Below are 12,310 nucleotides of genomic sequence, written 5' to 3' on the forward strand. Positions count from 1 at the left end.
CACACTTTTTGAAATCTTCCCTCCAGTCCTTGTATTTGCAGAGGTCGCTGGTGTTAGACTAGTGCATGTCAATGGCCATAGTTCTCCTGCCACTAAAAACAGTCTTACTCCACAAAACACCCGAAACAAATCTATTCTTACACCAGACTGTCCATGTGAATGTCTGTGTTGATAGAATAATGTTTGAAATAATAACCTTGCATCGCATGAATTGTCTCATGTTGAGGGACTATTTTCTCAGCAGCAGCGGAATTTTATTTTGCTGGTAAGATGGGTGTTAGATGATATCAGTCCACCACTGCTGAGCTTCTATCAGGAAATACAACTCACTGCTGCTGCTCACACAGAAATCCTTCAAATGCAAGGTTGGTTTTACTTTTAAAATGATTCTATCAACACAGACATTCACATGGACAGTCTGGTGTAAGAATAGATTTGTTTCGGGTGTTTTGTGGAGTGGGCAAGACTGTTTTTAGTGGCAGGAGAACTATGGCCATTGACATGCACTAGCCTAACACCAGTGACTAGGGATGGGCATTCAATGAAATTTTCTTAATCGATTGTCGGAAGAATTAACGATCAATTATCGATTAATCATTAACGTTTTTATATTAAAATGATCATCATTATTATTACTATCTGCATAAATAAATTCAACTTTACGACATATAAATCGTAATGACTCTAGAGCCACATCAGTCCGTTTGACATTATAATGTGTTTAATGTAGTTTTGCGCAACTCTCACAGAAACAAAACTTAAAACCGCATCGCTAATTTGCATAAACTAAGTGAAGATAAAACTACAGCTCTTGTGTCACTGATTCGGTTCAATTTCTGTCGGATTAAAAGACATGACTCAGGTGAATACAGGTTAGTGTGACCAGATTTGTGTTTGTCAAAACCAGGACACCGTACGGGGGGAGGGGGGTGGGGACTCGTCATCCACATTGCGCGACTCTCACCTGGTAAAGCTTTTTCCCACTGGACACAGAAACATATGCTGCTTTATACACTGTGCACATGGACTCACACTTGTCCCGAACACAACGGAAAGCGTGGAATTTCTTGTACAAGTCATCGTTAAATACACATTTGTTCTTCGGTACGCTGCAGGCTGACTGACTGTTTGTGTCTCGCTCCTTCTGATGCAGAGACACATGTACACACCTGTTTGGTCACACTACACACAGCAACCTACATTCGGTTTGTCGATTAAAATTAACGTAATCGATGAAATTCTTAATGATCAATTATCGATTAATCGATTAATCATGCCCATCCCTACCAGTGACCTCTGCAAATACAAGAACTGGAATGGAATATTTCAAAAAGTGTCTCCACACGTCTCCAACACTCTGGCTCACTAGGAAATGAGGTCCTATATCCAAAATTCTGGACTATCCCTATTGTATAAATAAAATATCAGTATATTATAATAGGAAACTCATAGTGATGGGCGAATGGTGCCTTGTGAAGCATTGACACCTCAGTCGCAATATTGTCTCAAATGGTTCGACGTGTCTGAGGCCTTGGAGAAACACTGACCTCTAGTGGACAAATTTAACCATTGGCACGCAGGTGTCTCAGCGTCGATGAAGTGTTGTTAGTGTAAGACAATACTTGTGTGCAGAGCATACACCGTATCTACAACAACAATAATAATGATGATTTAAAATAATATGTAAACAGCAACATAAATGACATGTTGTAAATAAGAAAACAGGTGACCTTGTTTGGTGGAATTAGATCCAAGTGATCCCAAACCATGGATGCCATCGAAAATGAAACAAATGCCAAAAGTCGCCAAAAGTCACTAAAATCACCACTAATGTCACACAATACTCCTCACTACCTAAAATTTTGAAGAAATATTGGTGCATCTTTTATACTGTAGCTGTTTGGCGCTTGTCAAACCATGGAAGTGCATGGAACACTCTGAAGCACTCTGAACCAATCGCAGAACGGAACATTCGCTGAGCCAATGAAACACTTCAACACACTGAAGCGATTGATACGCAGAGCAAAGCAGTAGGGGGAGGGACTGACACTTCGATCATGTGAGCGGCTGCTGCGAGACGAGCTCCGAGGCAGTGCTTCGGAGCAATTTGTTTCAGAAAGAACGAGACGTGCTCCTGAGCTCCGTCTCATTTGTCCATCACTAGAAATTCACACTGTACACAGGGTAGGGTGAATCAATAAACGTCACTGTCACTTTAGGCTGCTGGGAGCTCATTTCGATGGGGCAGCCTATTTCAACAGAACACCAGGACCAGCACTCATGCACCAGAAGCATGAGTGCAAGCCATTTAGCTACGGTGACAGACAAAGTTAGTATTTTGTCGGTACATATGCTTTTAAAAATGAGACCCCAAATCTCGTAAAGATTCAAAATTCTACTAAATCAACTGAAAGGTCAAGATGTAGGCGTAGTGATCATCATTCACCAACCTGAAGAGAACTAGAATAAACCCAACCAAGTGAAAGTGGGTAACCGTAACTCTATTCACTGCACTAAGAAACCCGTCAGGCGCTAAATGTCTTGCTATGCCAAATTATTCTCAACCATCTGCATGATTCACTACAGAAGCTGGTGGGTTTGAAACAGTAAAAATACCCTCTCACCGTGAGGAGTGGGTCAGAGGCAGGAGCAGTCTTGTTTTGCAGGTATCCATTCATCCTGGGCTGGCGTGTTTGTGTTCATTAGCCATAATAAGGATCCTAGAAAAACAGATCAGTGGGCTTGGCTAAATAAACGCCGGCACTGCATTCCTGGCACTGCTCGCTCATTAAACAGCGGACTGGGTTTCAGGGTCTGGGAGTCTGTGGGGGGGGGGTTAGGGTGTGCGTGTGGGGCTCCGAGCGCTGGGTCCCCGCTGTGACACTGCGCCGATGGGCCACACACCTCCAGAGCCTTGAACCTCCGCGCGGCCGTCAGAGAAAGCACGTCCAAGCAAACCTCCAGGAAACAGACGGCCGGGTTAATAGGCACTTTGATCACTGTCTATATTAGTATCGCGCAGGAGGAGGCTAATGTGGCTAAAGTTGTTTTTTCATGTGTAAATTGTGCAGACTTAAAAAACAAGGTTAGTGTAAAAGGGGCTCGTTTGTATCGGTATAGCGCGGGAATGGAGCTCCTCAGGGCTAATTAAGAGTGATACAGTTACTACGGAACAGAGGTGCCATTCAACAGCCCCAGCGGCCATCTGCTTGTGTTTTACGCATTTACACTAAAGCCTGACCACTCCAGTCAGCCGTGAAGAACAGGCACAGGAGACCACACTGTGAAACACCCTCGTGCCAATGAAACGAACTGTTTGGATCTGAAAACTCCATTGTCCTTGGAGGGAGTTTCGTCCCCTACATTTGACCCATCCTTCAGTTCAAGCCACTCAAGGCAGAAAATTGAGAGGAATGGGTGAAAGCAGTGCAGCACCCAAGGGCCCATCTCCAGATCTTGTTCTGAAGTACTTCAAAAGTTTTAAGTTGTGTTATTTTAAAGCAGACTTTTGGGCGATTGAATTACATGTCACATCTTGGCTTGCTTTCTAGTGGACAAAATAGTTCCAAGTTCCCGACCGATATTTCAGTTGACCAATATGGACACTTTGAGACATATCGGCTATCGGCCTAAATGTTGCCGATATGGGTCGATCACACGGGCATGTTACACCTCCTTTTGAAGCTTAGACTCTCTGTATCATGTCCATTTAATCCAATTTACAGACAGATAAATGTTCTAATATGTTGCGCCACATCAATATTTATCTGCAGAGTAATTTGTCTGTGTCTGTGACGCTGCATCCCCAGAGTCACGTCACTCATGTGTGCTTGTTTACACTCGTGCACAGCCATAGTGCACAACACTGCTGCTTTAATGGCTCAGGTGTTTGATCTAAGATACTGACTGTACATAAAAATTTACTTCAGCGCAGTTTAGACCAGAAACTACTACTTGTTTTTATCAAAGTGTGAATGCAGACAAAAGAAGACAGAGGACACACACATCTGCTGTCAACATGCTGAATCATAGTCTTTTTATGGATGATCGGTTTGAGACAAGATTAAAAGGACACTTATTGGTGGTGACTTGTGATCTAAGTGGAGCCTGTGTAAGCAGCAATGTGTCAGTTTTGGGTCTTTCTCACTGGTGCTCATTGGTACTTAGATGCTGTAAGGTACCACACAAAAAACAGCCTGTTTTCTCTTCTCTTCACTACAGTGTGAATAAAGGTGTGAATGATCAGCATTTATGCATATCATTAATTACCGTGGCGCGCACACATTTACCGCTAAAGGCTGATAGTGGTAGTTTACTTACTTAGGTTAGTGGTTAGAATGTCATGCAAAATTGCCATTAGGCCAACCTACTATCATGCAGGATTCTATAGCTGTATATTAACAACATAGTCCACAACAAATCTAGACCATAGGGTTGTCAAAAATCAGATACTAATTGATAATACCAGCTTGTATCGAAACTATAAATTCTCATTTGAGGATGTATCAATTAAAGATAAACCAATATAGAGTGGGCCGATATTTGCCCTTTTTACCTTATTGCCGATAATTTGTTTGCCCCAACCTGCAGCCTAAATATGCGTGAAAAATATCTGCATAAAGCTTTGATTGAACACATCCCAAGAGGGAACTTTAAAAATGTGACACCACTCCCTCATCCAGTTTCTAGTAAAATAATGGTGGTAGATGAGTTCGTACTAAATTTTATTCAATAATTTGGGAAAAATGACCTAAATCGACTCTACAAATCGGCCCAAAATAGAGGTCACTGGTCAGTTCCTCTGGATTTTCTACAATCGGTATGAAAAAATGAAAATTATATCAGGCCCCATGGTAATATAAAAGATCACATTTTGCTGTAAGTGCTTTTATTATCATTATGGTATCAGAACTGGTATTACATTTAGCGTGTCTTCCTTAGTATCGAGATGTTAGTACCGGGACAACAGCTCTAGGCCCACTGTATGAAGCAGGCGTCCTCATATAGCCACTGAGCTCTTGCGCTGAATGAAAAGCACTGTTCTTGTGGGCTTGTTTTCGTTACATGAAAATGTAATTTAGGACCAATAGCTCAGGCATTTCTCAACAGTGGTTTGTTTAGGAACAAAGGATGAATGGATGGCTGTATGTACTGCAACTATAAGATTTGTATCCACCCCATTGAACACGAGCCACAATAGATCTGGTTTGGATAGCGCGGAGGAATGATGTTTTTAGAAGTAGTTTCGTATAAACATAAATGACACACTGCTATGATTTCTTAGGCAGAACGCTAAAGAGTCTTGTTTTATGGATTATTCACGGTTGAAAAATGACCTTATCCAGTTTTGCTTTGTGAAAACATTTAGGTTTCTATTTCACTTTTACATGTACTTCCCGTCCGCCACAAATCACAAGCTTCAGAAATATCGTCTTACACTTCACATGAATGTAGCAGCTCCGACTGTGAGCGATCGACTGTTGTCTGAAGAATAGTGTCCACAGTTCACCCGTGTGCTCCACCACCCTGTTTGTAAAAGGCCCATATTGCACCATATTCTGCCATCCATGTTATAATGTAGTTTCCTCATCACTTGCTTTGTTTCATTCATACATGTTTAACACAAACTTCTTTCAGAACACAGCATTTTGAGCTTTGAAGATGTAGAAAGACTTGTAATAAAGGGTTACATTATGTGTGAATGAAACAAAACACAGCTCCAGGTCTGTTTTTGATGATATTAAAGCTTAAAACTCACAAATGACAATTTTGTGCACCATATTTTTCAGAGTATAAATTGCACATGGTTTGGGTGTTTGCTGTGACTTATACTCCGGTGTGACATATATTAAAATGTTCACACTGACAGTCGCGAGAGGATCTAGTCTTGTGAGTATCTGCTGCTCCTGTTCCTTCTGTACCACTGTCACTTCACTCTACTGCGCATGTCTCTGTTCTGCTACAAGTCGTGAAATATGCAGCCGAAAATGGTAATCAAGCAGCAGATGTGGCATGGTGGCTGAGTGGCTAGCACGCCTTACAGCAAGAAGGTTCCAGGTTCGATCCTTGGGTCGTCCGGGCTTTTCTGTGTGGAGTTTGTATGCTTCTCCCCGTGTCTGGATGAGTTCCTGCCGGGTGCTCCGGTTTCCCCCATCAACCCAAAACATGCTACATAAGTCTGGGTGCACCATGAAACTTTCCTGAAGTCACTGGATGGATGGACAAAGCCTGGACTTCAGTGACACTGAAACCATCCTGTCAGGATTCAGAAAGGCCCAAATAATTCTAACTGGAACTGATGCTGAGTCTGACGACAGCGACACAGAAGAGCAAGCAGCGCTCTGTTTACCTCCAGAGGTCATGGAGTAGCTCAGAAGTGACACCGAGGATGAACAATTGAATGGATTTAGTGATTTGGAGTGAGATGGAGAGTTTGGTAAACTTGTTCTGTTCTGTTGTTTATGTTATATTTATCTGAAGAACTGTTCATATGTGACGATAACAGTCTGTTGTTCTCTCTTCTATTGTTATTACTAGAACTTGACTTTCAGCATGAAATGTCGGTTCCTGGTCTCTGATTTTATCTAATAAATTTTCCTCAGAGAGTGCGACTTATAGTCCCGGTGCAACTGTTTTTTTCCTCTTCATTACGCAGTTTTGGGCTGATGCGACTTACAGTCCGAAAAAACAGTAATTTAGGACCTTTAATGCTCATCAGAATGAAAATGAAAGTGCAGTATATCAAAATAGACAAATTTGCCTTCAATGCCAGCCCATATACAGTATATAAAGCATCTCTCCTGGATTCAGATGTTTATTTTATGTAACAAGTGAAATCATTTATTGTGTTGACTATTGGACATTGCAGTTTGAGGATGGCTCAACCATCCGTAAAACACTAAAGGTATTTTATCACAAGATTATTGCCTAGAGAAATATTGTCCTTTCAAGCAAAACATTGTAATCCATTTGGGCAGAACGCGTGGAAATACATGTTTAAGTCATTTTCATTTTAGTATGTGGGGGCCATGTGCGGTAGATGTTTTGATTTGTCAAGTGCAAACAGCAGCACATGAAATAAAATAAAAGCTCCCAGAGCCAGTTTGTGGTGACTGAGACGAGGCTTAAAACCGGGGGGCCAGGGCCTTCTCTGTGGTCGGACCTAAGCTCTGGAACTCTCTGCCCCACCTCCCCACGTTCCAACAACCCCCACAGCCCCCACAGCGGAGGGTTTTAAGTCTCGTCCTAAAACTCAGTTACTTCCAACATGATCTAATCTAGTATTCATACCTGCTGTTGTCTTTTATGAAAACTGAATACATTGAAAGAATATGTCCATCTTGTTTGTTTTCAATATAAGTAGTAGCAGTAATTCATTCATCTTGTACAGATCTGAGAATTGTCCAGCTCCCAGGCCACATACGGCCGTTTGGTTGACTCTGACCGGCCCGTTTAAGATCATTTAGAATTATAAAATAAACATATTTTATCATTTTACCTCATGCACGGACTAAAGCTGCATTACTTTTATTTTAGAGCTGTTTTTAAATGACATTTTTTGGTTCATTGCTTAGTCATAACATAAACTCTTACCAGTCTGAGCAGGTCAGTCCCCCAGGTCATTTGTTCATTCATTTTCCAAAATAAAACCAAACATAATAAAACGTTCAGTTTTCGATTTTGTCTTTAAATGAATAAAGGAAAAAACTGGTAACGGCTGTTTCCCGTTTACGTGACTTAAACTGTGATACTGAACTGTTGCATCACATAGGGACTGAACCAGGACTAAAACAGGACTATAACAGGATTAAACCAGGTCTAAACCAGGACTAAACCAAGTCTAAACAAGAACTGAACCAGAACTGAACCGAGACTAAACCAGGTCTACTAGGAGTAAATCAGGACTAAACCGGTCTCAATCCCGGTCTCAGTCCCGGTCTCAGTCCCAGTCAGTCCTGATCACCTGACCTCCAGCACCTCCGGCCTGTTCCGACACTCCTGGTTCAGTCCTGGTTCAGTCCTGGTTCAGTCCTCATTTAGTCCTCATTTAGTCCTCGTTTAGTCTTTGTTCAGTCCAGTTTCAGTCCAGTATCACAGTTTAAGTTACGTAAACAGGCCTTTATCCATTTTTTCCATTATTCATTTAAACACAAAATGGGAAACTTAAAAAATTATGACAAATAATGAAGAAAATAGTTTCATTTTTTTATTTCTTATTTTATTTTGAAAAACGAATGATACACAGATTCAGCTCATCAGAACAATGTTATTTACAGCTTTTTATAAAGAAACACATTAATATTATGCAGAACTGACAAGCATTTTAGCCCGGGCCTCCACAATATTTTCTGTTTCTCATGTGGCCAAGGGGAAAAAACAATTGTCCACCACTGATCTTCCATTATACCTGTCTGTACTCAAACACATCAGTGACTTCAAGTTTAAAGGTTGTATAGAGGATTTTTTTAAGGAAGAGAAATACAGCGACAGTCCTTGTGCGCATTCAGAATTACTGTTGAAGTAACCTGTCTAGAAGTAATTCAGCGACCGACGCGTCAGTTTTTAGAGCCTTCGTCTGCTTCGGTCGCGCCATCGCTGGAAGGAATCTCCAAGAATCACCTCAGTTTGGCTTTGCTCCTTTTCCTCTTCTCTTCTTTTTTCAGCGACCTCAAAAACGGACTTTCTTTTGCGGTGAACCGGTCGTGGATTCTCGTCTGCTGTCGCGACAAACTTTGTGCGAAATGCGAGGAAGCGACAGTTCGAAAAAGCCGCTAAGAACCGCTGCATAAACCATGTAATCCTCAGTTACACTAGGGAGTTTGATTGACAACCCAACAGCCAATAGAAAATGAGGGAGCCTCGTTTTCTATTGGCTGATGTTTATCTGGCCTCACTACGTCCATAGTTGATAGATTTTCGTTCTTTTTTTTTTGGTCATCATAATTACAAAGCTGCTGCGTCTCTGTAATGGTATTATAATCTTTCACTGACAGTTTGAAACTAAAAAAAAATCCTCCATACAACCTTTTAGTGCATTACTGTATTTAAAAACCTGCAATGACTATAATGTATTCTAACATAGGGCCAAACTTATGAGAGTGAGTGGAGTTTGACTTTGGCCTTGAGCAGAAGCAAAGTTTGAAAAAAATAAAATGGGTCTCATATGGCTTATAGTCCAGCCTCTGTGTGTAATGTGCGACCAAGCGCTGAACTCCAGTGACCTCATTTTCTCACTTCTCCGGGGTTATATTTGTGTGTGTGTCAGTCTGAACATGCAGAATTCTACTAAATGATGGAAACCAAGACTCATTAGGAGGTGACACTCTCTCTGGTGAAATCCCTCTGAGCGCTGGTCCAGAGTGTAGGTTAGGACCCTCAAGTGGAGCTGTACTCATAGTGATTGGGGTCAAAGTGATGTTTTCACACGTTATAAACATTTCGACGCGTGTTTGTTATTATTCGACTGCAATAAATTCAAAAACACCTAATTCAGTCCAGACGCAATGCCTCAGTAACAGTAATGATAAAATATGTTATCTAATCAAGAGTGGATTTTAAAGGTGCACTGTGGAACTTTTCTGGGAACGCTCACCCACTTTGTCCATGAACATGAGCTCATCTATCTACATGGAGGTGAGTAGGTGGGGCCCGGTCAAGTTACAGGTCACGTCTGTGGAGGGAAGTTATAATTCAGTAATAGTAATTTTATGAATATTTCTTCTGTGTTTTGTTTTCTCAGCTGATCCTGCATGCTTCACTTCGATACTTTCACTTTCAGATCCCAGTTCACATCAAATGTTGAGCACTTACAGCACATCTGTTGAGAGCCGTGAGCCCAGTGACCTTTTCTGAACACTTTCTGAGGGATAGACACTTTTTTCTCCTTTTACTCGGACAAACAGCGATGGAGAATGAGCTCAAACATGACACATATTCTGCTCGTACTTGTGTTGGACCAGGACAGCAGTATACTGAAGGTTAACCTGTCTGTCCATGAATATTAAAAAGGTTCATCTAAACATCTCTTCTTGGAATATCTTGGACAAATAATTCCAGAAAAGTTATAGAACACCTTTAAATGCAAGACAAGTTTTTAATCTATTGCACTAAACTTAATCAATTACAGATTATGTAATCACGAGGACTGCTGAACAATAAATCTCCTCACAATATGACAAAAATTCTTTGAGGTGACGTTCTGGACAGTGAAAATATCTTCATCTGAATGTTCTTTAAACTTTGTAACTAGCATGAACTATTGTTTTTCTTGATCTTCTTTCTCTAATGACCTAAATAAAAAGGAGCAGCCAATTCCTCTTGTAAATTTTAGATAAAAATAGAAAAGATGTTCTAATTTATGTGAGTATTTGTATATCGTGGCTTCTGTTTGACCCCTTTAGGTTCGGTGCATGTGCTGCGTCGAGCCTAAACTGAGTTGTTGTTCCTGGCACGGCCCAAACAAGCATGTCGACGGCAGTTTAACAGAAGATCCATCCAGCTGTGGTCCAATCCCCTGGTCACGTCTGCCTCAGACACCTGCACTGCGCTCACAGCCAGATTTATGCTCCCTATCCTCCTGTGGACATTAGTCCTGTAGCTGTCTGCCTCTGGCTAACAAGGCCCCAGAGCACAGCCAAGAGCCGCCTCTGGACGAGAATGTTCAGGTCAGTGATAAGCAGGTCCTTCTCAGCTGGTTCTTCTGGTTCTATACTAGAGCTGCAAATTAATGAACCTTTCCTGAATAGTTTTAGAATGATGTTGAGCTGTATCAGGAGAAGTATAAGAGCACATAGACTAGTACCGTATTTTCCAGGCTATTAGACGCACTCTTAAGCCTCTAACTGCATCAAAAATCGACTGCACGCCCACAATCCAGAGCCCCTATACACGAATCCACGCGGGTGTCCCAGCACGACTTCAGTAAACTACAAAGCTGCACCACCCACAGAACACACAAACACACACGGAGCAGACAGCGACCGCACAGCGAAACACACCCACAGACACACTCATCACTCCACGCCGACGAGGAACGGAACGAAGGAACGAACTGAAAAGGCAAGTGCAATGTGCCACTTCTAGACACGACTGAACAACTGAGTCACTGCGAACACACCGACAATCCGTTGGTCCCAGACACACCCTCCCTACACGCCACAACTGAACAAAGCCCAGAGTCACCGTGAACGAACAAACAAACAAAACCACTCACCCATCACACTGTTGGGTTTCCTTTAAAGTCCGGTGCAGTTTATTTGTGAAAAAAAGTTCGAAAATAAACCATTTAATGAGCCCCTAATAGCCCGGAAAATATGGTATACACACTTGAACACCATGGAACCTACCTGGACCACTGAGGATTACACACATAAGGCCACTTTATAACACAGAACCATTTCGTGCTGAAAACACATTGTATTGTGCAAATAAAAAGTGTTTTTTATTATCATCTCCGTATTGGAACCAGTATTGAGTATAGTTTATTTCTTAGACTCAAAATTGACTTTGACATTTTAGTATCGTAACTTGAACAGACACAATAAGCCAATTGGGAAGGGTAACATTTTTGACGTACCATAAATTGCTCTTCAAAGAACAAAACATCCTTTGCATAAAACTTCTAACGCTGTAGTTTAGATCTGTACAAACATGTTCTGAAACGTGATTCTTTTATTACTTTGTCCATTCATATTTCAGCCGTTATATCAATACTTCTGGACGCTGAAAATCTGAACTTTAAACAGGATCTTATTATTAAAACATAAATCGCAAAACTAATCAAAACTGCAATTTGATATTTTTCCCCAACGGTTCAGCTCTATTGTACACTAAAGGGCTGGAAGCTCTCACCTTCACATGGGGCTTGGACAGCAGCGCCAGCAGCTCTTTGATCTCTGCGTTGGACGTCTTCCCCTGGAGCTCCTCAGACAGCTGCAACACAAGAGACAAAGTGGTCATGAAGATGAATCATTCTGGATTAAAATGTTATGGAAGTGAGCGAGAAAACTCCTCCTAAACCCTGTGATGTTCTTGTCACAAAGGATTTAGAAAACAAGTTGGAGAGGTAGTTGGAGGTAAAGCTAAAAGACTGCTGCCAAGTTTAGTCTCAGGTGTTTTCGAGATGGACGTTTCCATTTTCAGGTTAACTTCCATCTAGAGAACACAGTGCAGATAAGGACTGAATCTGTCCAAAACAAGGACGTAATGACACACACACGAGAATTACCTCACAAAACTCAAGTTCAAACTCTCAAAAATTGCAAAAGAAATGTTATTCTGTCAACTGGACCAAAGTCTTTAGGAGTGAATA

The 12,310-nt window shown here is 41.4% G+C and overlaps 1 protein-coding gene across 1 annotated transcript in view; it reads right to left on the bottom strand.

Moving 5' to 3' along the window:
• The window catches only part of mpp7a (MAGUK p55 scaffold protein 7a), a 386,727-nt gene that overhangs the window by 219,468 nt on the left and 154,949 nt on the right, over positions 1–12,310 (bottom strand). Inside the window, exon 6 of the mRNA XM_020930757.2 lies at positions 11,851–11,931. Within this exon, the coding sequence (XP_020786416.1) occupies positions 11,851–11,931 (81 nt within the window). The remainder of the gene's footprint in view (positions 1–11,850; positions 11,932–12,310) is intronic.

Source organism: Boleophthalmus pectinirostris, unplaced genomic scaffold, assembly GCF_026225935.1.
Source record: "Boleophthalmus pectinirostris isolate CB_2022bp ecotype Guang Dong unplaced genomic scaffold, ASM2622593v1 HiC_scaffold_15, whole genome shotgun sequence".
In the NCBI taxonomy this organism is placed as follows: domain Eukaryota; kingdom Metazoa; phylum Chordata; class Actinopteri; order Gobiiformes; family Gobiidae; genus Boleophthalmus; species Boleophthalmus pectinirostris.